The following is a 21,732-nucleotide window of genomic DNA, read 5'->3' as shown; positions in this document are numbered from 1 at the left end:
CTTTTATAATATAACCTAGACATACCGATTTTATTTTTGCAACGTTTCATACTTGTATTATTTTTTAGTCATGTGACCTTTTCTATACTCCCAGATCGTGCCTTTCTTTACTCTGCACCCCATTTTTTAATGTTTCTATGTTAAAGGTTCATTTTTTTCACCTCTTCACTTTTTCTAATTTTGTCATGTAATCTTTCATTTTTCCATGGCAATCGCAACTTTTTCTTTTGGTTTTACAGCACTCTTCACTTTGTACTCATATGATCTTTTTAAAATTTTTGCGGTTTTCACGACTTTTTCTTTTATTCCCAAAGTGTTACGTACATTGTGGTCATGTGACAAACTTTTCCTCCCTGCTTTTAAGCACCTGCGCAATTCGCACCATTTTTACTTTCGGTTTCATAGCGCTCTGCACGCTGCTGCCTGATTACTGCCGGTAAGGTTTTGGTTTCTTTTTATCATTATTTTAACTTCTTACATTTTTAGTAACTTTCCTTGGTTTACATTTTCCCTGTTGTTGTATTGCTTATTTATTATACTTTCTCTGGTTTTAGCGTTTTTTTTTAACTTTTAAGTGACTTTGAGCTCAAGGTACTGCAGTTACTTGCCTGGTCAGTTTAGTCTAGCATTGTCTCTTTCCGTCTGGCTTTCACATACATTCAGACTTGGTGCTCTCTCTGTCCTTGGCCCTGCCATCTCACTTTCTCTTAAGTTTTCTACACCGTGTTTTGTGTTTCATCTAAGTTTAATTAATTAATCATTTCCCCTTTGTCCATTCATATTTAATGCATGGCATTATCATTTTAGTACACATGGCTTTCTTTGGTTTCCATCTGTTTTTGTATCTCTGCTTGTTTCATTTGAGTTTTATCTGTAACTCTCTTTTGGCACTTGCTTTTGGATAAGTTATTTGAATGTTTCATGTACACTTTTTAATTATGGTTTTAGTATGTATTTCCTCAAATATGATTCTGTTTTTTGGTTTTATTTATGTTCCAAGTTTCCTTCATACCTTATTCAGTCAAGGTACAAGCGCATTAGTTCTGCAATTAGACTTAAGCAGTGCCTTTGATTTGGTCAACTATGCTAATCTGATTGACTGTTTGGAGACAATTGGTCTTTCAGGCAATGTGTTAATATGGTTTCAGGGTTTTTTGAGGAAACGATCATACCAAGTCAATAGTGATAATAAACAATCCCGCAGCTGGGTAAACTCTTGCGGAGTTCCGCAGGGCTCTCCCCTTTTTCCCACATTATCCAACATCTACCTTGCCTCATTGGGGAACCTACTGCAAAGCTTAAAAGTTAAATTTTACATCTACGCAGATGATATCACTGTAGTTATTCCCCTCACCACCCTGTTTTCTGAGACAAAGAATCAACTATCATCCATATTAAAGCAAATTGAATTATGGATGACCGACTCTTGAGCAGGCGGTAGTTTTTCGGGTAGCGTGCGCTAATCCGGTGCGTGCGCTATAAACGCTAGTGCATATTTGTAAAAGGAGCCCTTTATCATTGGTTGAAAAGTCACCTCCCTTGCCTTTTCTGTTTGACAGTCTATACTCTTCTGCCTGTCTGTCTGAAGTTTATCCAAGCCAATGACTCCAGAGAGCATAAGAGAAAGCTGAACTACCTTGAGACCAGGAAGATGAAGCAATGTTTCTTTGTGATGAACGCAAAGATCTTAAAGAAACTTGCCTAAACAATTTCCTGAACACATATTCATGTTTCAAATAAAGTGCCTTAAAAATAATCACAATAACTTGAAATCCATATATTTAGAAATAGGCAACCAGTGCAGCTGACATAGTACAAGTGTAATATGCGTTAAGGTATGGAAATGAACCAAATTAGCACTAACAAATGTACACTTCTACCATGTGAAAGAACTTAGTGTGATTCCCAGATCCCACCTTCAGCATCTTGGGTCAAACAAAATGGAGATACTATGGAGAAAGCATTCATAGCCCTTGAGGAAGTAAGTCCCAGTCACCACACAAAGGCAATACCTAGTGACCAGACTTAAGAGCTCATGAATGCAGGGCTCCAAATGGGTTACTGGTGCATGGATTCCATAGTCATTGCAATGACTATGCTAAGTAACGTGGAGAGGGATATAAAAATAGATGAAAAATCCTGGATAATTAGCAATGAAAGCTCATGGCACCAACCGAGGATGCTATAATTGATCTGGAAGGAAAAGGTACAGGGGAAAAGCCGTAAGCAAACAAGCTAGCTTAAGTGAAATGAAGAAAAAAAGAGAATACACCACAGGGAATAATACATTGATAATTCAGTACTGAATCTTGAGCGTTTCATGCAGTAGCTTATGTAAAGAGGAGATACTTACTGGCTGATAGCAAGCAAACATTCTTCAATGGTTTCTCTTTGTGCCTTTGTAAGGGAACGTCCCTTGGACATCCTGTAAATTGTGTGTAGGGTAGAATCGACCAGAGACGCATGATGCTCTGTGCCAGAGAAGAGGGGAGCACATCGAGTCAGCAATGGGAGAACAGCAGAGCACAGGTAGCGATTGAGGGCAAGAGCCATCTCAGTGACACTCAGAGAGGCCTAAATATCAAAAGGAATACCATCATATGAAATACTAGAGTAACATACCATCATAAAAGTTGGTATCCAATTGGATTTTTGTTAAAATGTAGCATCATCAAGCCTTCACCATCCAATTTTCTTTCAATAGAAATATTATTAATATTGTTATTAAAGCATATTCCTCATGGGGGTAATTTTATTACAGGACATCTACATGAGAAGTCCAAAGATGTGTTTCCTGATGTAGCTAGAGGAGCACAAGTAAGGGTGCAGGTCATAGCCTCTAATTTTGTGTTATGATTTCCTTGTGTATGTGTTATTATTGTTGAAGGTAAATAATTTCAAATTTTTCGCCCTAAATAGCTAGAAGATTTTCTGAGAGCTAAGGAAGAAGTTAAGATCATTGTATAATCTCATATGTTCACTCTTTGACTGGCTGGTGAGGGTGTTTGGGGGCGATCTTTTCAAATTTATTATTAATCTTACTTTGATTTGATTTATGATTTCCTTAATTCTTAAATCATATTGCCTAAAGTTGTGGACAAAGAAAGTACATCTGTTTCTAATATTAAATTACTAGCTTTATAGCCCGTTACATTAACGGGTGCTAGAATATATGTGTGTGTCTGTCTTCATTTCTTTCTCTGTCTCCTTGGCCGCTTTTTCCTGTCCATTCTCCTTTCTTTTTACCTCCCCTGTGTCCACCACCACCCCTTCACTGCTCCCCTTATCCAGCAGCAGCCCTTCTCCCTTTGTTTTACCTCCCCCCTATCCACCAGTACCTCTTCCTGCTTCCCCTGTCCAGCAGTAGGCCTCCCTTCATTTCCCCCCTGTCCATCAGCACCTCTTCCTGTTCCCCCTGTCCAGCAATAAGCCTCCCTTCCATTTTTCCCCCATGTCCATCATCACCTCTTCCTGCTCGCATTTCCCTCCCCCTCCAGGTCCCTGTGCGGCAGTAGCAGCATTTTCCCCCACCCCCTTCCCTACTCTTACCACGATGTGGCCTGCTCCTTTAGGCCCCTCCGCCTTCCATTCCCACGGTCTAACCTGCTCCAAGGGCTCCCCCCCTTCCCTTATTGTGTTCCCCGCAGGCAGGCCCAGGTTCTCTCTTCACATTACCTTTTTTTCATTCTGTTGCCCTCCCTCGCGTGGCTGCCTGCCTGGTCCCATTGAGCGGCTCGCGGCTGAAGTCTTTTTTTGTTGGCGCTTCCCTGACCTGTGTTTGTTTTGGTGTTTGTCTCTTTGGCTAATGTATGTGGAATTTTTTTTTTGTCTGTGTCTCTCTCTCCTTTTATTTTTTTCTTTCTTTAAATCTTTCTCTATTGCTCCTTGTCTTTAAGGGTTTTTTTTTTTCCTGTGTGTGTCTCTCTCTGTTTGTATATGGAGGTGTCATATGTCACCTATTTTTTTTTTTAATAACTGAAGTTTCACAGAGTAAGTTGTTTTTTTTAATGTATATTACCAGCATTTCTTCCCTCTCCATTTCCCTCCCCCCACACTACTTTCCTGTGCTGCAGCAGCATTTCCCCTCCCCCTCCCCCCCCCTTTCCCTTCCCGCGGTCTGGTTGGCTCCCTTAGTCCCTTTCCGCCCCCCCCCCTTCCCTTCCTGCGGTCCTGACAAACCTGCTACACCAGCAGCGTCTGCAGCACTGTACACACGCTGCTTCGGGGCCTTCTACTGCCCTGATTTGCTCTGCTGCTGTGCCAGAGTAAATCAGGGCAGTAGAAGGCCCCGAAACAGCGTGTGTACAGTGCTGCTGGAGTTGGGACCGCAGGAAGGTTTCTAGAGAGTAGCTGAACAGGTCACGGGCAGTCAATGAAGGGCTGCTGTCCTCGGGGGCAGAGCCGCAGCAGGAGCTTGAATTTACAGTTTGCGGGTGGGTAGGCGGCCGTCCTCGCACTCCGTCCACCGTGCGCACAGGCTGCCTCTGTCCTCGGGTGCGCTCGGCGGCGATGCTTGTGGCAGCCGTTGTGAAGGGGCGACGTGGTGCGGTCTGTATTGTGAGGTGGAGAGCAGGGAAGGGTGTGCATGCGCACTTGTCTTGCCACATCCCGACAGAAAAGGGATCAGGGAACACGCGAGGCAAGTGCGCATGCGCGGCTAGCATTTTATTATTTAAGATTTTTAGCATTTCTTCTCTCTTTTTCTATTTTTTGCTCTCTACCCTATAATTATGGTGTACATTTGAAAAAAATATATACGTATAGGGCTCCTTTTACAAAGGTGCGCTAGCTGTTTTAGCGCACGCTAAAATGCCCCGCGCGCTAGCCGCTACCGCCTTCTTTTAAGCAGGTGGTAATTTTTTGGCTAACATGCGCTAAAAACGCTAGCGCACCTTTGTATTAACCCTCTTTCTTCCTCCCCTCTTAAAGTCAATCAATTTGTACCTTTGCTTAATCTTTTTAAACCGCATAGAACTTCACGGTATTGCCTTATATAAGCTTTTATTATTATTATTATAATGGAAAAAAAAAAAGCAGAAAATTGATACACACAACAAGGTTACTTACTGTGTCTAGAGAGCCAGATGCTCTTAAATCTGGTAAAAATGCTACTTCCAAAAGGTGAAGGAGAAAGCTTTGGGTCTTAATACCATAGACCCGGTCCAGGAAGAGCACCATTGGTGCTTTGTGGTCAGGACAGAAGCTGGCAGACATGTCTGGCTCACTGACATTGCCATCTAACAGAAATAAAACAGCATACTTCAGATTGGAAAATATGGATAAGCGGCAGAATACCAAAACAAAGCACAGAATATTTCATATTGAAATTTCAGAATTTGGTTTTATGTGGTGATGGAGAAAAACTACAACATGATTAGTTGATGAGGTTGTTTTGTGTTGTTCCTGTCAACTAGAGAACAATTGTGGCATGGCAAACCTTAAAAGTCAAGAGGATCAATCAAAGGATCCTTTATACACTTTTCACTTCAACTAGTCATTCCTATCACTTTTCAGCTTTTTGTTTTCTGTTCCTGTTCTCTCTTTCTTTCTCCTTCTTCTCCTTAAACCTATCCATGGAGAATTTATAAGTAATTGCAACAGACTCTTGAAAAAAAAGCTTTATTCTCTGTAAACACAATGACATTCAGTTACAAACAGTAGATAGTAATACTCTTCTACACTTCTCCTCTTTCTCTGTTATTTTACATTTCTTCACAAGCAAGGAAAACAGTGGGACAGAGCTTTCTACCAGAAACAGCTGGATAAAATCAGTGATGCTTTATTTCATTCCAAAAAAACAAAGTGAATGTAGACCCGACACAGCACAGTGTTTCAGTGTATCAATCCACCTACATCAGGGGTCATTAATATAAAACAGAACATTAAAAAACCCCACTTAAACCATAAATATAACTATATCAAACAAAACAAATGGAAGATTCCATATAGCTAACCTGTAAACCTAACATCGCTGAAAATGACATCTTTCCTTAAAACAAGGTAAAAGCATCAATTTAAAACCAAAAAAGGTGTGTGTGGGGGGGGGGGGGGGAGAGCAATGTATAAAATGTGTATAAAATGCAACAACCCATGTTAATAAAAAATGGAAAAGAATCTCTACATAATGTACTCCCCATAGAGTGTAGGATAAATATGAAAAAAACAAAGAGTATGAAAGAAAAATAACCAATATATTGTGCTTCACATCAAGAACTATGAAAATAGTAGCATAAAGTGGCATGTAGATATCTATAGGGCTCGTTTTACTAAGGTGCGTTAGCGTTTTTAGTGCACGCACAAAATTACTGCGTGCTAAACTGCGCAGTATGCTTCTAGAATAACGCCAGCTCAATGCTGGCATTAAAGTTTAGCACGTGTGGCAATTTAGCGCGCACTATTCCGCGCGTTAAGGCCCTAACGCACCTTAGTAAAAGGAGCCCATAGTGTAGTGTTATGTTTAGTGACATCAAAAGAACACATCAGCAAAACGAGCCAATCATTTGTGCGTCTTATAAAAATTGGAGGAAGTGGAGGACCTCTATATATTAATTACAGTGGAAATAGAAAAACCAAAATGGTCCACAAAACTAATTATATGCGAGTATTAGATAAAAGAAAAAAGCAATCAAGCATAACTGTTTGGGCAACACATCTGGATATGACTGTAAAAAAGACTTCAATGAACGACTAAATACCAAGGGCTCCTTTTATCAAGGTGCGGTAGGCAGTTAATGCGCGGAATACCGCGCCTTCAATCGCCTGCCGCGCTAGTCGCTAGCGCCTCCATTGACGAGGCATTAGTTTTTAGGCTTGCCGCAGAGGTTGAAGTGTGATGAAATGTCCGACGCGCTAATCCCCGTAGCGCGCCTTGATAAAAGGAGCCCCAAGGATTTTAGAGTTTACGCAGGGCAACGGGTGTGCCTTACAAAATGGCTTCAAACAAAAGGCTGAATATCTGATTTGTTAAAGAGAGTTTACACTAGAGATCTGCATGGGAATGGGGATCACGGGAATCCCCCCTAACCCACGGGACTCCCACGGGGATCCCCCCTGGTCCACGGGACTCCCAAGGGGATCCCCCTCTAGCCAACGGGACTCCCACGGGGATGGAAGGCTTTGGAAGCAGGGTTCATCCATATAATATAATGGACACGTTAGCCTTAGTAAAAGAGGGGGTTTATAAGTTAATTACCTGAACAGAAAACAAAAAAAGGGTTCCACAAAAGAGATTCCACAAGTAAAACAGCAGCGCAAATACAAAAGAAACTGTGGAATTGATGATCCTTTCAGAAGTAATTGCTGCTTTTTATGGGGACGAGCGGGGATGGAGGTAATTCCTTGCGGGGATGGGTGGGGACGGAGAGGATCCTGGCGGGGATGGGTGGGGACGGAGAGGATCCTGGCGGGGATGGGCGGGGATGGGTGGGATTTATGTCCCCGTGCAACTCTCTAGTTTCCCCACAAATCGTCACTTATGAATGCCCGCAGAGTGAAACACATACAGTGATATATGCAAACGGTAACATAAAGAGAACGTAATAAAATTGGACACCTCCACGTGACAAAGTATCCGAAAGCCATTTTTTGAAAAAACTTAAAAACAACAAAAAAAGACACTCTAAAAAGGCATATGTAATGTACTCAAATAATGGGGTCCTTTTATTAAGGTGCACTAATCAATTTAGTGATTTATTCTATGGGCGCCTTAGCATTTAGCAAATGCTAAATCAGTTACACGCCTTACTAAAATGACCCTAGCATGAAGAACCAAAAAGAGCTACGATCTGAATAAATGGTAGTACAAAATAAGTTATTACAAAAACATTTTTTTAAAAACGGAGAAAAAAAAGGAAAAGCGCTATGGCAAAATGCACATAATACAATCGTGTCAATAAACCGTAGACTGCGAACTAAAAACCAAACTAAAGTATTGTATTTATATCTGAAAGCTGAAGGACATTCACAAAAGCTAAAACCTTTTAGAAAAGGAAAAGTAATAAAACAAACTTGCCCCAAGGATGGGATGAACGGGAAAAAGTGAGTCTGTGTCCAAAAATACAGCTACAGAACCAAAAAATGAAAAGAGACACTATGGAGGGAGATTTAAATAAGGACCTGCCTTGGTCAAGTGATGGAAAAACATAATGCATAGAAAGATAAAAAAATAAGCATTGTGAAGGGACAGACACCCAAACCACCTAATCAGCCCGATTCTCTAACCGTTGCCCATGTCACAGGTGCCGGTTAGAGACTTGAGCCTTGCTATCAGCTGATCACAGCAAGTGAATCCCCCTGCCGCGATCAGCTGAGCAACTGTAGCAGGGAACCTCTGAACATCCCTGAAATAAGACGAGTAAGAGGGATGCCCACTCCCTACTGCTCTGGAACCCTCCCCCGAGGCAAGTGAGGCAGGAGGGATGCCCACTCCCTCCTGCTGTCACCCCCTGAACTCGAACCTCCCCTGAATCCTCCCACGACACTCCCCATACCTTTCAGCTGAATGCCCATCCAGAGAGATGCTCACACCTCTGGCCCGCCGGCCACTCCAAAATGGTGGGCCTTCCTCTTCCCGGTGAATTATGAGATGCACAGAGGAGGGGCCTAAGGCTCCAATTGGCTCAGATGCCTAAGGCCCTTCCAATTGGTTCAGATGCCTAAGGCCCCTCTAATTGACTCAGATGCCTAAGGCCGGAGTCATAGTCCACTCCCACTGCATCCCAGAATGCACTGGGAAGGAGTTAAAATGGCAGGAGGGATGCCTACTCCCTCCTGCTTGGCCAAATACCCCCATGCCATGCCCCCACTGGATCATGGGACTCCCACACCCCCAACCATTCCCTACTCTCCCCCCTTCGTCCCGAAAAAAAAGGTAGGAGGGATGCCCACCTCCCCCTGCCTTCGGATGCTCCCCCTTGCCCCCCTCCCCCCTTACCTTTGGTACAGGTTGGGAGCTGGTGGGAAGCACGGTGCCTCCAGTTCCAAGGCCCGTACATGGGGAAATGACAGGCTTTCCCCTCCCCGGTGCACCATGTGATGCACAGGGAGGAGCCTAGGGCCCTGATTGGCTCAGACGCCCAAAGCCCCAGGGATGGGGCAGGGACAGAACTTATGAGGACAGGACAGGGATAGAGATAGATCTCATGGGGACGGGGACAAATTTGTCCCCGTATTATTCTCCAAATTTGGAAGCTCTGTTCTTGTTACTGTGTATTGCTGTTGCCTTTGCTACAAATGCCTGCCAGCAAGTTAAAAAAATATTTGGATTGAGCTCACATATTTCAGTGAATTTTGAATTATTTTCATCGGAATATTAAAATCTAGATTATTAATAGGGTTGTGTTTAATATTTGTCTAGGAGGTTTGTTTATTTTTTCTTCTTTTTTTTTTTTTTTTTTTGCATTATACCAAGATGGCAAACCAAATATTTTATTTTGCAGACTACTGTTTTGATCTAGTCTTCTATAATTGTTCTGAACTCCTGCAAGAAGCCTAGTGAGGGAAAGCCACAAGTTACATCACAATCATAGAATACAACTGTATCATACTGGATATTTCATAAATAAAATCTTTTACATCACGGAGATCAAGCCTCTATTCCTCCGTAGACTTTTGATATGAAGAGCAATGCTGAAGAATTCAATACTGAAGGAAGGGGTGGAAATGTACAGCCTGTTGTGCCCTTTATACTGAATTAAAAATTATATTGAAAGGTGTAAGACATGATGACTATATCTACTTATACAAGAGAAATACTGAAGAGCTCAATACTGAAGGAAAAGATGGGGTATAAATCTAAAGTTAAGACCAAATATATAAGAACTAGGGATATGTATTCATTAGTGCACCTTCAGTTTGTCAGTGCACCTTAAAACATTTTGACAGTGCTATGAGTGCTAATCTGTCAGTTAATGTACATTAACAATTGTATTACTTTTATTATATAACTAGTGTTTAAGCCCGTTACATTAACGGGTGCTAGAAAAGCCTCCTTCCCTCACATGTCCCCTATTTTCAGCCCCAGCTCCAAACCCATTTTTACCCCCCCCCCCAGCCACCTTTTCCCATCTGTTCCCTTTCAGCCCGAGCCCCCTTTTCTCACCAGCAGCATTTCCCTCCCTATTCCACTTCCCTCTCCAGCAGCACCTCTTCCCTGCTCCCCCGGTCTAGTAGCACCTCTTCCCTGCTCCCCCCTGTCCCTCTTCATTGCTACCCCGGCCCAGTAGCACCTCTTCCCTGCTCCCCTGGTCCAGTAACACCTCTTCCCTGTTCCCCCTGTCCCTCTTCCCTGCTCCCCTGGTCCAGCAGCACCTCTTCCCTGCTCTCCCTGTCCCTCTTCCTTGCTCCCCCGGTCCAATAGCACCTCTTCCCTGCTCCCCCGGCCCAGTAGCACCTCTTCCCTGCTCCCCTTGTCCCTCTTCCCTGCTTGGGGTTGATGAGTCTTGTTTTTTTTGACGGGGGGTTCACTAGGCTAGAGTTGCAGCTGTTGCCGCCCTTTGCCTGGGTGTGTATGCAGGCCTTGGCTAGGCCTCGTGTGCTGGAAATGCGTGGAACGCGTGGCTGGGTGGCGCTGGGGACGGGTGACAGTCGGACCCGGCTGGCGGGCTGTGTGTTGGGAGCACTGGCTGCTTGGAGCTGCGGGCGTCGTCCTGAGGGCCCACCTTGCGGGCGGGCGTCTGTAGCGTTTTCTTCAGTTGGCGCGTGGTGGTTGCACGGGTGGAGCTATAAGCCGGGCCTCAGGTACAGAAGATGTGCCCCCTCTTGTCGGCAGAGTCGGCACGTTTTCTCGGGCTGTCTTTGGGGCTCCATGTCCGTGCTGCCTGTCTTGGAGGGTTGTGTCAGGGCGAGGCTCCTGTGCACAATTCCCTTGTGGTAGGTGCTGTGTCAGGGCTTCTGCTGGGCACTGGCCTGTTGGCTCGGCGTCATGCGCATGTGAGGAGTGACAGGGCGGCGGGCAGGGAGAGAGCTTGACTGTGCTTCCTCCAGCGATTGGTGAGTGAGGGCAGGAGGAGGGGAGTGTCCAGAGTGTTCCCTGCCACCGGGTTCTAAAATAGAATCGGGTCACGGATCAGAAAGCACGGCCGCAGGGATCACAAAACCCTAAGTGCGCATGCGCACTTAGGGTTTTATTATATAGGATTTTAGATTGTACGTAGATAGTGTGTTGTATGAAACTGTATCATGTGCTGAAATGTCTCAGTATTCTCCTGTTGTGAACCACCCAGAACTACTGGTTGGGCGGTATACAAGAAAATAAATTATTATTATTATTAAATCAATTTAAGGACAGATTCTGCAATTGGGTGCCTAAAAATATAGGTGCCTAACACTAGGCACCTATTTCATGACAATCACACTTAGGCACCCATTACAGAATCATGACGCCTAAAATGTAGGCCAGGGCTTTACGTTAACAGCCTACATTATAGGTAATTAAATACTTTAGAGAATTGTGCCTAATGGTGCCTAAGTCCTTCTCTACCCCTAAACATGCCTACTTTGAACAGAACATAAGAACATAAGAATTGCAACTGCTGGGTCAGACCAGTGGTCCATTGTGCTCAGCAGACCGCTCATGCGTCGGCCCTTAGGTCAAAGACCAGTGCCCTAACTGAGACTAGCCTTATCTGCGTACATTCTGGTTCAGCAAGAACTTGTCTAACCTTGTCTTGAATCTCTGGAGGGTGTTTTCCCCTATAACAGCCTCCGGAAGAGCGTTCCAGATTTCTACCACTCTCTGGGTGAAGAAGAATTTCCTTACGTTTGTGTGGAATCTATCCCCTTTTAACGTTAGAGGGTGCCCTCTTGTTCTCTCCACCTTGGAGAGGGTAAACAATCTTTCTTTCTCTACTAAGTCTATTCCCTTCATTATCTTGAAAGTTTTGATCATGTCACCTCTCAGTTAGGCACCATAAGATAGGCGCCTATCTTATGTAGAATCGTGCCTAAGAAGATAGATGCCTACCACCCAATTATTTTATTCCAATTATGAATTTATTAAAGCTCATAATTGAAGCCAATATACTAATTAAGTTAGGTGCCTAACTTAGGCTCCAATTTATTTAGGTGCTTATTTGGCACCTTAGTGCAAACTAAAAATTTCTTATCAAAACAAATGTATGAAATTAACTGAAAAATAAAATCTAAAAATGAAGAATAACTCATAAAAAAATGAAAACTAGCTCCATTTTTCTTATCTGTGCACATCCCTAATAAAGGTGACTTACAAGCTTGGTACTAAAGAAGGAGGTGAAGATGTACCATCTGAATTATGTCCCCTGATCCCCTGGTCACCATGTTGGGCAGCCTGGATGGACTATGAGGGTCTTTTACTGCCATCATTTACTGTGTTATACAAGAGTAGTACAGAAGAGTGTAGGACTAGAAAAAGCCTCGGTGTTGGGGGTACAGAATAGCCTGCACAATAATCTTGGGGGGCAGAGATGGGGCATTAAATAAAACAGAATGGTATGCATAGAAAGCTTCTAAAGAATTTTTGGGGCAGGGTTATGTTACTCACCTTTGTTAAAGGTTGGCAGTTTTAGTGGTATGCTTATAGTCCCAACTAAATCTTTTATAGGTACCAGAGAACGAAGGATAGAGCGAATCCTAATAGCTTCACCTTTCCCAGTCTGGATCAGCTGTTAAGGTGAAAATGATAAGTTATAGCATAAGTACCGTTACTGCTTAACATTGTGAATTATTTTACATATCTCTCGTCAGTCTTTGGTAACTGGCAGGAACTCCAAACAAAGGCACTTATTGAAAATTGGGCAGAAAAACGTAATGACAAAAAGAATGACTCAAAATGCAGATTAATCTTCTCATACAGCATCATTCAGAACTCAATAATCCAGATTATTCCCTTCATGCCATCTCTCATAGTACAATATTTCCCTCATAGTCCAATACAGAGAATTTGATAACAAGGATTATTATGTGGAAAATTTGAGGTCAATATTCAGTCACAATTGCATGTCTAACCAAACACCTGGCCCAATTTTGGCCATTGAGGTTTCAGCAAAGTTTCAACAGAACTTAGGTAACCAGGGGGTGTACTTATAAACGTGACCTACTGTTAAAATGTGTTATTTTACCACTAATGTACTATCCTGATTATATGCTATGAGACCTTTCTATTAATAACCAGGGTTATCAGTAAAATAAAGTCTTAATGGTAGCCCATGTTGAAAACTTCTTCCATAGGTTTGTAGCATTCACCTACTTAAAACACACAAAGTGAGATAACCATCAATATTCAGCAACACTTATTTGGATGGAATGACTCCCCTATGAGAAAAGGCTAGAGAGGTTAGGGCTGTTCAGCTTAGAGAAGAAAAGCTTGAAGGGAGATATGATAGAGGTTTATAAAATAATGAGTGAAGTAGAACAAATGGTGATGAATCATTTGTTTACTCTTTCCACAAGTATAAGGACTAGGGAGCACAAAATGAAGTTACTGAGTATTAAATTTAAAAGAAATCAGAGAAAATATTTCTTCATTCAATATATAGTTAAGAATTGCCAAAGAAAAAGCCATTAGTATAGCAGGGTTTAAAAACAATTTTGACAAGTTCCTGGGGAAAAAGTCCATGAAGAGTGGGGGAAAATCTCTACAGGAAATGGATCCAAGAAGGAACAGCAATGACAAACCAAAGGGAGGGAAAGAACAGCCAAGGAGTCTGCACTCATGCAGTCCAAAGTCATCCCAACCATATATCTATCAGTCTTTTGAGACAGCAGACCACTGACACAGGAAACATCTGCTGAAACACAGAAATTCTTCATGTTTTGACAATAAACTTTGGACTGCGTGAGTGTGGATTCCTTGGCTGTTCTTCCCCACGCATTGGTCTGCTGTTCCTGTAAGTCCATATAACATTATTAAGGTTGATTTGGGGAATATCCACTGCTTATTCTGGGATATTCTGCCTTTTAGACAACTGTCCACCGACTATCATGAAATCAGCTCCTTTCCTCTTTAAAGCTGAACTTTTAAACTGGGTTTCTTTATGTATGTATACTGGCTATTTTCCGGTGGAACTTGGCCATATCCTTGTGACTCCTATTATTAAAAACTCCAAGGAGTCAGTTTCTTCGGCTGCCAACTACAGACCTATTGCCAACATACCACTTTTTATTAAACTAATGGAAGGACTGGTTAACATTGATCTTGTGAAATATTTAGAAAAATTCAGCATTCTACACAACTCCCAGTCTGGTTTTCGCACAAATTACAGTACAGAAATAGTCTTAGCTTCGTTGACTGATTACCTTTTCCATTTGTTTTCCCTAGGAAAAAGCGCACTGGTACTTCAGTTCAGTTTGAGCAGTGCCTTTGACCTTGTTGACCATGACATTCTGCTTTGATGCCTCGATTCTATTAGCATTTCTTGTTTACGGGCTTCTTAAAAAAAACGCATTTACCAGGTTCACAGTGAAGGAACCTTTTCTCAGTTTTGGTGTAATCCCCGTGGAGTTCCATAGGGCTCCCCTCTCTCCCCTTCACTTTTCAATGTCTACATGGCATCACTGGGACATATGCTATCTGACTTAAAATTGAAATTGTATATATACGCAGATGACATTACAATTATCATTCCCATAACCTCACTGACGCAAGAGACAGAACAACTCACCTCATCTGTCCTCACTAAGGTAGAACAATGGACTACGCAATTTAAATTAAAACTGAACTCAGAAAAAAACAAGATTTTCTTTGCAAGTCCTAATTATAAGATCATGAATACCTCTTTGAGATTAAACGGATTAGATTACCCAATTAATTCTACTATCAAAATCCTTGGAGTCATCCTGGACTGATGCTTGACTTTTGAAGATCATACTAATGCTCAGGTTAAAAAATATTTTTTTCACCTTATGGAAACTTCGTACCATTAAACACTATTTTGACTTCCTCTCTTTTTGACTGCTGGTTCAATCTCTGATCTTAAGCATCTTAGATTACTGCAATATTATATACTTGGGATCCTTTAAGAAAACCATCAAACGACTGAGAGTCATTTAGAATGCTGCCATCCATCTCATTTATGGTCTCACAAAATCGGATCATGATAGCCTGTATCACAAAAAATTACATTGGCTGCCAGTGGAAGCAAGGGTCTTTTTCAAATTTCACTGCCTCTGCTTCAAAACCATAACAGGTTCATCCCCAATCTACCTGTCGCACCATTTTGAATTTCTAGGCACCACTTGCACACGTAGTGCCTACCTGTTTGCTTTTCCATCCTTGAAGGGCTTTATATACAAGAGATTCCTTGATGGATCATTATCATTCCAAGCAGGCAAATGAAATAAATGTTTAACCAACTTCATTTCAAATGCACCCTCCTACCAAACCTTCAGGAAATCAATTAAATCCTATCTCTTTGATAAATTTCTCCGACTCCTTTCCTGTCTTGTTGTATCTTTGAAATGCTTCTGGATAAATCTTGACTACTCTTGACATGCTAATGCAATTTGAAAGTATTTTTTGTAACATCGTTGTCTGTATACAGTCTCTTCCTCTGTAAACCGCTCTGAACTGCTTGTGATATTGCAGTATACAAAAATAAAGTTGTTATTATTATTATTAAATCTATGCTTTTGTGATCCTGTCAAGTACTTGTAACTTGGATCAGTGGAGTAGTAAGGGTTGGGCGATGGTCCGCTCCTGGCACCATCTTGGTGGGAGCATCAACACCCATCCTTCTCTCCACTCCCCTGCTCCTTCCCCACCCCCTGACCCCCCACTGCTGCACGCATATCCCTTCCCTTCCCATGTACCTCTTTAAAGTTCCCTGTGCGAGCAGCAACCCCAACCTGCTGCTCATACCAGTGTTGGCTCTTCCTCTGATTTCACTTCCTGGACTCACACCCAGGAAGTGACATCAGAGGAAGAGCCAACGTTGGCACAAGTAGCAGGTTGGGGGTGTTGCTCATGCCGGGAATGTTAAAGAGATATGGGGGGGAAGGGAAGGGGGGCGCATGTGTGTGGCAGGAGAGAGCGGGGAAGGAGTGGATGGGGGAAGTACAGAAGATGGTGGAGGAGGGGTGCCACTGTCCCAGGCGCCTCTCACCCTCATTAAGCTACTGACTTGGATTGGGCGAGATTTCACCAAGCCCTTTGGGACCTGACCCTCCCCCTCCTCCGGGAGAAGCAACTGAAGTCGGCCTTCATTTGGAGGGACCTCGGGAGCAGCTGAGAGGGGAGGAGACATCGTTGTCTGTGATCCCAGAGAGGATTGCAGAGGGAGGAGAAGCACTGCAGTCGAGCAGTGGTGAGTTTGGGGGAAGTGAGACCCGGGAAGGAGAACGGGATCCCGGGCTACCTCAGCTCAAGCCGCTCGTGAAACTGGCAGTGGTTACTCTGAATTTACTATGGGGAGCTATAGAAAATCTTCATACAGCATGTATGGGATTCATATCTCTCATGGCTGATGTTTCAACTAAAGTTAAAAAATTAGAAATAGACTTTCAAGATCAAACGAAGCAAGTTGGGGATATTCAAAAATCTATAATAGAGATTAAAACTGTAAATAAACAGCAAGTAGTGGATAAAGCTTTTTTGCTTCGCAAAATTGAAATTTTGGAAAATCAAAATCAGAGTTTAAATTTAAGGATTTTAAACTTTCCAATGTCTAAATTTAAAACTCCTAGAGAGATTTTCAAGGACTTTTTAATTTCTATATTAAAAATTACAGAAGTAAATATACCACCTTTGCAAAAGATTTATTATTTAAAAAGAACAATAAAAGAAATTGACATAACAACTGAACAAGAATTATCAGCACTTTTGGAATCATCAAATCTGGACGAGCTACATTAATAGTTTCCTTAGTATTTCATCAGGATAAAGAAATGATCTTGAAACTTTACTATAATTTGAAACAAGTTTCTTTTTTGGGAGAAGCTCCTGTCACCAGTTTAAACCCGGTTTTAAACCCTGCCATGCAAAGGGCTGCCCCTATTCCTAAGCCCAGGAAGCTACCCATTAACCCTGTTCCTATTACAAAGAGCCAACAGGCAGGGCAAGGCAGAGAGAGAAGGGCAGAAACCACAATATCTGATTTAGGGCACTATAATCCCTTTTATAATTCCTTGGGCAGTTCTCCAGTAAAGCCTCTGGTAAAGAAAACTAGCCCAGGAAGGGTTAAGGAAAGGGGCGGAGCTGACAGGCAAGATGAACCCAGAGGGAGAGTGGGAACGAGCCTGCAGCATAAGACCAACACACCTGGGAACACTCGGGGGAACTCAGGAACTGCAAAAGAGAGACGTGCCGTGCAAAGCAGGAAGGAAACAGCTAGACGTTTTCTTTCACAGTCCAGGGCTAAAGAACAGGCTGTCCTACAGCCCTCACAAATTAACAAACTTCTGGCTCCCAGGCAGAAGCTCAAGGGAGGAGAAAGGCTTCCAGAGCAGGGCTGGCCGGTAGCTGCCCCTGAAGGGAATACCTATCCAGCCTCAGAGAGCGGAGAGTCCCTAATGGAGATAGAGATAGAGGTATCTGAAGGAAGTGAAATGGAGTGCAGTCTGGCAGCCTGGGATCTCCTATCTAACTACAGTCAATAAGGTAATGAATGGGGGAGGGGAATGAAAGTTAACGTCTTTCTGTGCAGCGTTCTTTCTCCCTTAGGCAGGACTGTAAGGAAGTGTGAATGTGTCAATTAGAGCCCCAGAGATTGGCCTTGCAGAGAGAGTGAAGGAGGTGGGAACCCTAATTAACCTCCGAGAAAAGCCTGAACGGGAATTCAGTGACCTGACGTTACATAGCCCTGAATAGGGGAACTTTTGGGTGGGGACTTAAACCAGTCAGAAAAGGGTGGATGGTTCCCAAGCCCCTACCCCAGGAGCATAAGGGTAATGGTGGCATTGTACTTCAGGTGGGTCAGGTGGGAAAAGCTTCCTGAAGTATCCACAGGCACAATTGGTGAAACTGAAGGAAAAAACGTTTTTGTTTATTTTTGGTTTATCTGCCTGAACAGCAGTCTGGACTCTCTTATAAAGGAGAAGCATTGCTGATGTATTATTTGTTTCAAGTCCACTCAGTCAAGAGGGACTATTTGAGACCCAGTGCCTTGAACTGGGGATAATAAAAAGAAAAATCTGAACTTTACCAAGTGAGCAGCGTATGCTATTTTCTCCTGGGATTATCCAGCGGGAGTCCTCCAGGGAGCGATCCATCCTGCGCCTGGGGCGGGAGCCGGGTTGCCAGTGCTAGGCTTATACCTGGCCTAGCCACAATATATATATATCCGGATGTTTCTAAATGGACTCGGTCAAGCACGAAAGAATTTCTTACATATCAGGACAAAGTTGTTTCATTAGGTGCCTCCTTTCAGCTAAGATTTCCCTGCAAATGTTTTGTTGTATTTCAGAACAATAAGTATATTTTTTATGATTCAGATCAATTACGTTTCCTTTTAGAAGGGAAAGGAGTTTCGTTTGCACCCCAATGATTTCTGGAATAATTCAAGTCCATTATTGATGCCATCAGTCTCACTTTAATTTCCTTTTATTATGATAATATGTTCTCTTTCCTGGAAGTTTCTTTTTTGTTTCTCTCCTCCTCCTTAATTTGAGGACTATGTTTAAGTTAAATATTGCCTTTTGGTTTATTTCTGTTTAACCCAATAGATGATTGGATATACTGTACTAATATTGTTTATTACCTGTGCACAATTCTGTACTTAATTGAAAAATTAAAGAAATAATAATATTAATAATAAAAGAAATGTTCACATATCGATGCCAAATCTTTTTTTTTTAATTATGTCTGGAAAAGAAAGTGATATAATTGCAGGTAAACAACAAAAATTTCCTTGATTTACTCATGAAACAAAGATATCCACAAAAATGTGTATTCTGAGGAATTAATTAGGACACCCCTCCATATATTCCCACTTAAATTAGCGCACATCACACACAGGTGTATTACATCAGGTGTATTACATGATTAGAACATTGTTACTCAGCATTTTGAAGGCGGTTTGCCCTACTTACACCTCAGATATTTAGTTTGGTGTGCTCATGACTGCTGCAGTGAGAGTGAACACCATGGTGAGATCAAAAGAGCTGTCTGAGGCCTTCAGAAAGAAGATTGTAGCAACTTATAAGTTTGGTAAGGGATTTAAAAGGATCTCGAAATAATTTGACATTAGCCATTCCATGGTCCTGAAAATAGTGTACAAGTGGAGGGATTTCCAAACAACTGCCAACATGCCCAGGTCTGGCCATTCAAGCAAGTTGACCCCCAGAGAAGATTGCAAGATGCTAAAAGAAGTCTACATAAACCCTACAATGTCATCATGGGACATACAGCAGGCTCTTGCTACTGTTGATGTGAAAGTGCATACCTCTACAATCAGAGAGACTGCACAAATTTAACTTGCATGGGAGGTGTGCATTGAGAAAACCTTTGCTCTCTAAGAGAAACATCAAAGTTTGCCAGAGAGAATGTAGACAAACACCAGGACTTCTGGAATAGTGTTTTATGGACAGAAGAGTCTAATATTGAATTATTTGGACACCAGAAAAGAGGACATGTTTGTACAGCATTCCAGGAAAAGAACCTCATAGCAACTGTGAAGCATGGAGGTGAAAGTGTTTGGGGATGCTTTGTTGCAACAGGACCTAGCTAGCTCACCATCACCATGAATTCTACCATGTATCAGAGGGTGCTCGAGGAACATGTGAGACCATCTGTAAGAAAATTAAAGCTGAAGCGGAAATGGACCCTGCAACATGATAATGATCTGAAACATAACAGTAAATCCACCAAGGATTGGCTAAAAACTAAAAAATGGAAAGTCCTGGAGTGGCTGAGTCAAAGCCCTGATCTTAATCCCGTTGATATGCTATGGGTGATTTGAAACAGGCTGCACATGCAAGAAACCCCTCAAACATTTCACAGCTGAAAGAATTCTGCATTGAGAAGTGGGCCAAACTTTCCTCAGACCAATGTCAGAGACTGGTAGATGGCTACAAGAAGTGTCTCACTGCAGTTATTTTAGCCAAAGGGGGTACCACTAGCCATTAGGGTATAGGGGGTACTAATTTATTCCTCAGTTCGAATATACATTTTTGTGGATAACTTTTGTTTCATAAGTAAATCAAGGAAAACTACCCGCAATTACATCACTTTCTTTTCCAGAGATAAAAAAAAAGATTTGACATTGATATGTGAACATTTCTTAAGAAAGAACTGAATATTTCATGGGGTGTCCTAGTTTTTTTCACATGACTGCATGTATGCTCAGAGACTTCTATACCAGTATACACTTATCCTTCTGTATTCACTGTGATAGGGGATTAACAGAACTGCAAATACAGAAAAACCATGAATAACTTTTTTTATATGTTATTTGCTGTCTTCTATTAAAAACCATCGTGAATATGGTGAAATCACGAATAACATGGTAGGAGACCTGGCCTGTTCCTGAAGGAGAGGCAAAACACGGTGAAGAAAGTGCTAGGAATCAGCGATTTTCTCTGTAAACACTTGGAATCAGCGATTTCTCTATGCAAGCTGATATAATTTGGTGGGAGGAGCCAGCAGGCTAAAAACTGTGAATAATCGAAACCCCGAATGCTGAAACCGTGAATACGGAGGGAGAAGTGTAATAGGAAGTCCATATAGGAGGAGCCTGGAGATCCTGTGAGTGTTCACTGATTCACAGGCCCAATATTGACTGCCAATGTTGAACACAGATCACAGTAAAGGTCCAGAGATAGGAAGAATAGCCCTCTTTCTGTGACCACTTAAGAAAATAAGAATAGCGTTACTGGGTCAGACCAGTGGTCCATCAAGCCCAGTGTCCTGTCTTCATAGTGGCCACCTGGCCGTAACAAGTACCTGGCAAAAAAAAAAAAAAAAAAAGAAAAACACCAAATAGTTGCAACATTCCTTGCTACCAATCCAGGGCAAGCAGTTGCTTCCCTCATTTCTGTCTCAATAGCAATAGCCCTGACCCACAATTTGGAAACCAGTGCTATAATCATAAAAGGCCATTCTATAATTTAGGCACCCACATTTATACATCCTGTGTATATAAATGTGTAGAATACTAGTACTTATGTGCGTAACACTGCAGTTACCCAAAAAAGTGCCAGTAGGTGCCCAAGTGCTGTTCTATACTGGTATACCTAACTTAGATATAAGGGGGGCATATACATGGGTGGGACATAGATGGAGCTCCCGCTTATGTGTGGAACTCACAAAATACAGCAAGTTATGCATGTTCTGCTGCATTAGACACCCACAGTTAAGCCAGATATATAGATAGTGTAACTTCAGGCACATACATGTTATGCATGCCAATACTGGATAATGCTAGTATTCTATAATGGAACTCAAGTGTTTGGCTGCCATCATAGAATATGCTGCTACCACACCTTAGGACACCATTTGTAGAATTCCCACATGGAGTACCTGCACAGATTTTCTCCACTAGAATATCTGCAAATTTGTATGACAGCATTTTCATAATGAGTGTTAATTCTGAGAACATGTTGTATAAAGTCATAAATAGGCACTTTGGGAGGAGGGGGATTTTGTATTGGCACCCTATTATGAAACTACCTCCACATATCTGTGCACTTACCCCCAAATTCTATAAAGTACACCTAAAGTTGGGCGCTTACATCGGCATATCTAACTGATTTACGCACCTAACTTAATTGACTCAGACTAAATTGCTGATAATCGACATTCAACACCTCTTAAATGGAGTTAAT

At 42.2% G+C, this 21,732-nt stretch overlaps 1 protein-coding gene across 2 annotated transcripts in view; it reads right to left on the bottom strand.

Annotated features, from left to right (window-relative positions):
- RYR3 (ryanodine receptor 3) overlaps positions 1-21,732 on the bottom strand; it is a 693,107-nt gene that overhangs the window by 310,519 nt on the left and 360,856 nt on the right. For both annotated transcript variants that reach the window (XM_033952387.1, XM_033952388.1), the window contains exons 46-48: positions 12,518-12,638; positions 5,068-5,237; positions 2,354-2,574 (exon numbers count right to left, since the gene is read on the bottom strand). In XM_033952387.1, coding sequence (XP_033808278.1) covers positions 2,354-2,574; positions 5,068-5,237; positions 12,518-12,638 — 512 coding nt within the window. The remainder of the gene's footprint in view (positions 1-2,353; positions 2,575-5,067; positions 5,238-12,517; positions 12,639-21,732) is intronic.

This window comes from Geotrypetes seraphini, chromosome 7 (genome assembly GCF_902459505.1).
Source record: "Geotrypetes seraphini chromosome 7, aGeoSer1.1, whole genome shotgun sequence".
Lineage (NCBI taxonomy): Eukaryota > Metazoa > Chordata > Amphibia > Gymnophiona > Dermophiidae > Geotrypetes > Geotrypetes seraphini.
This window is presented reverse-complemented; position numbering and strand designations above follow the sequence as displayed.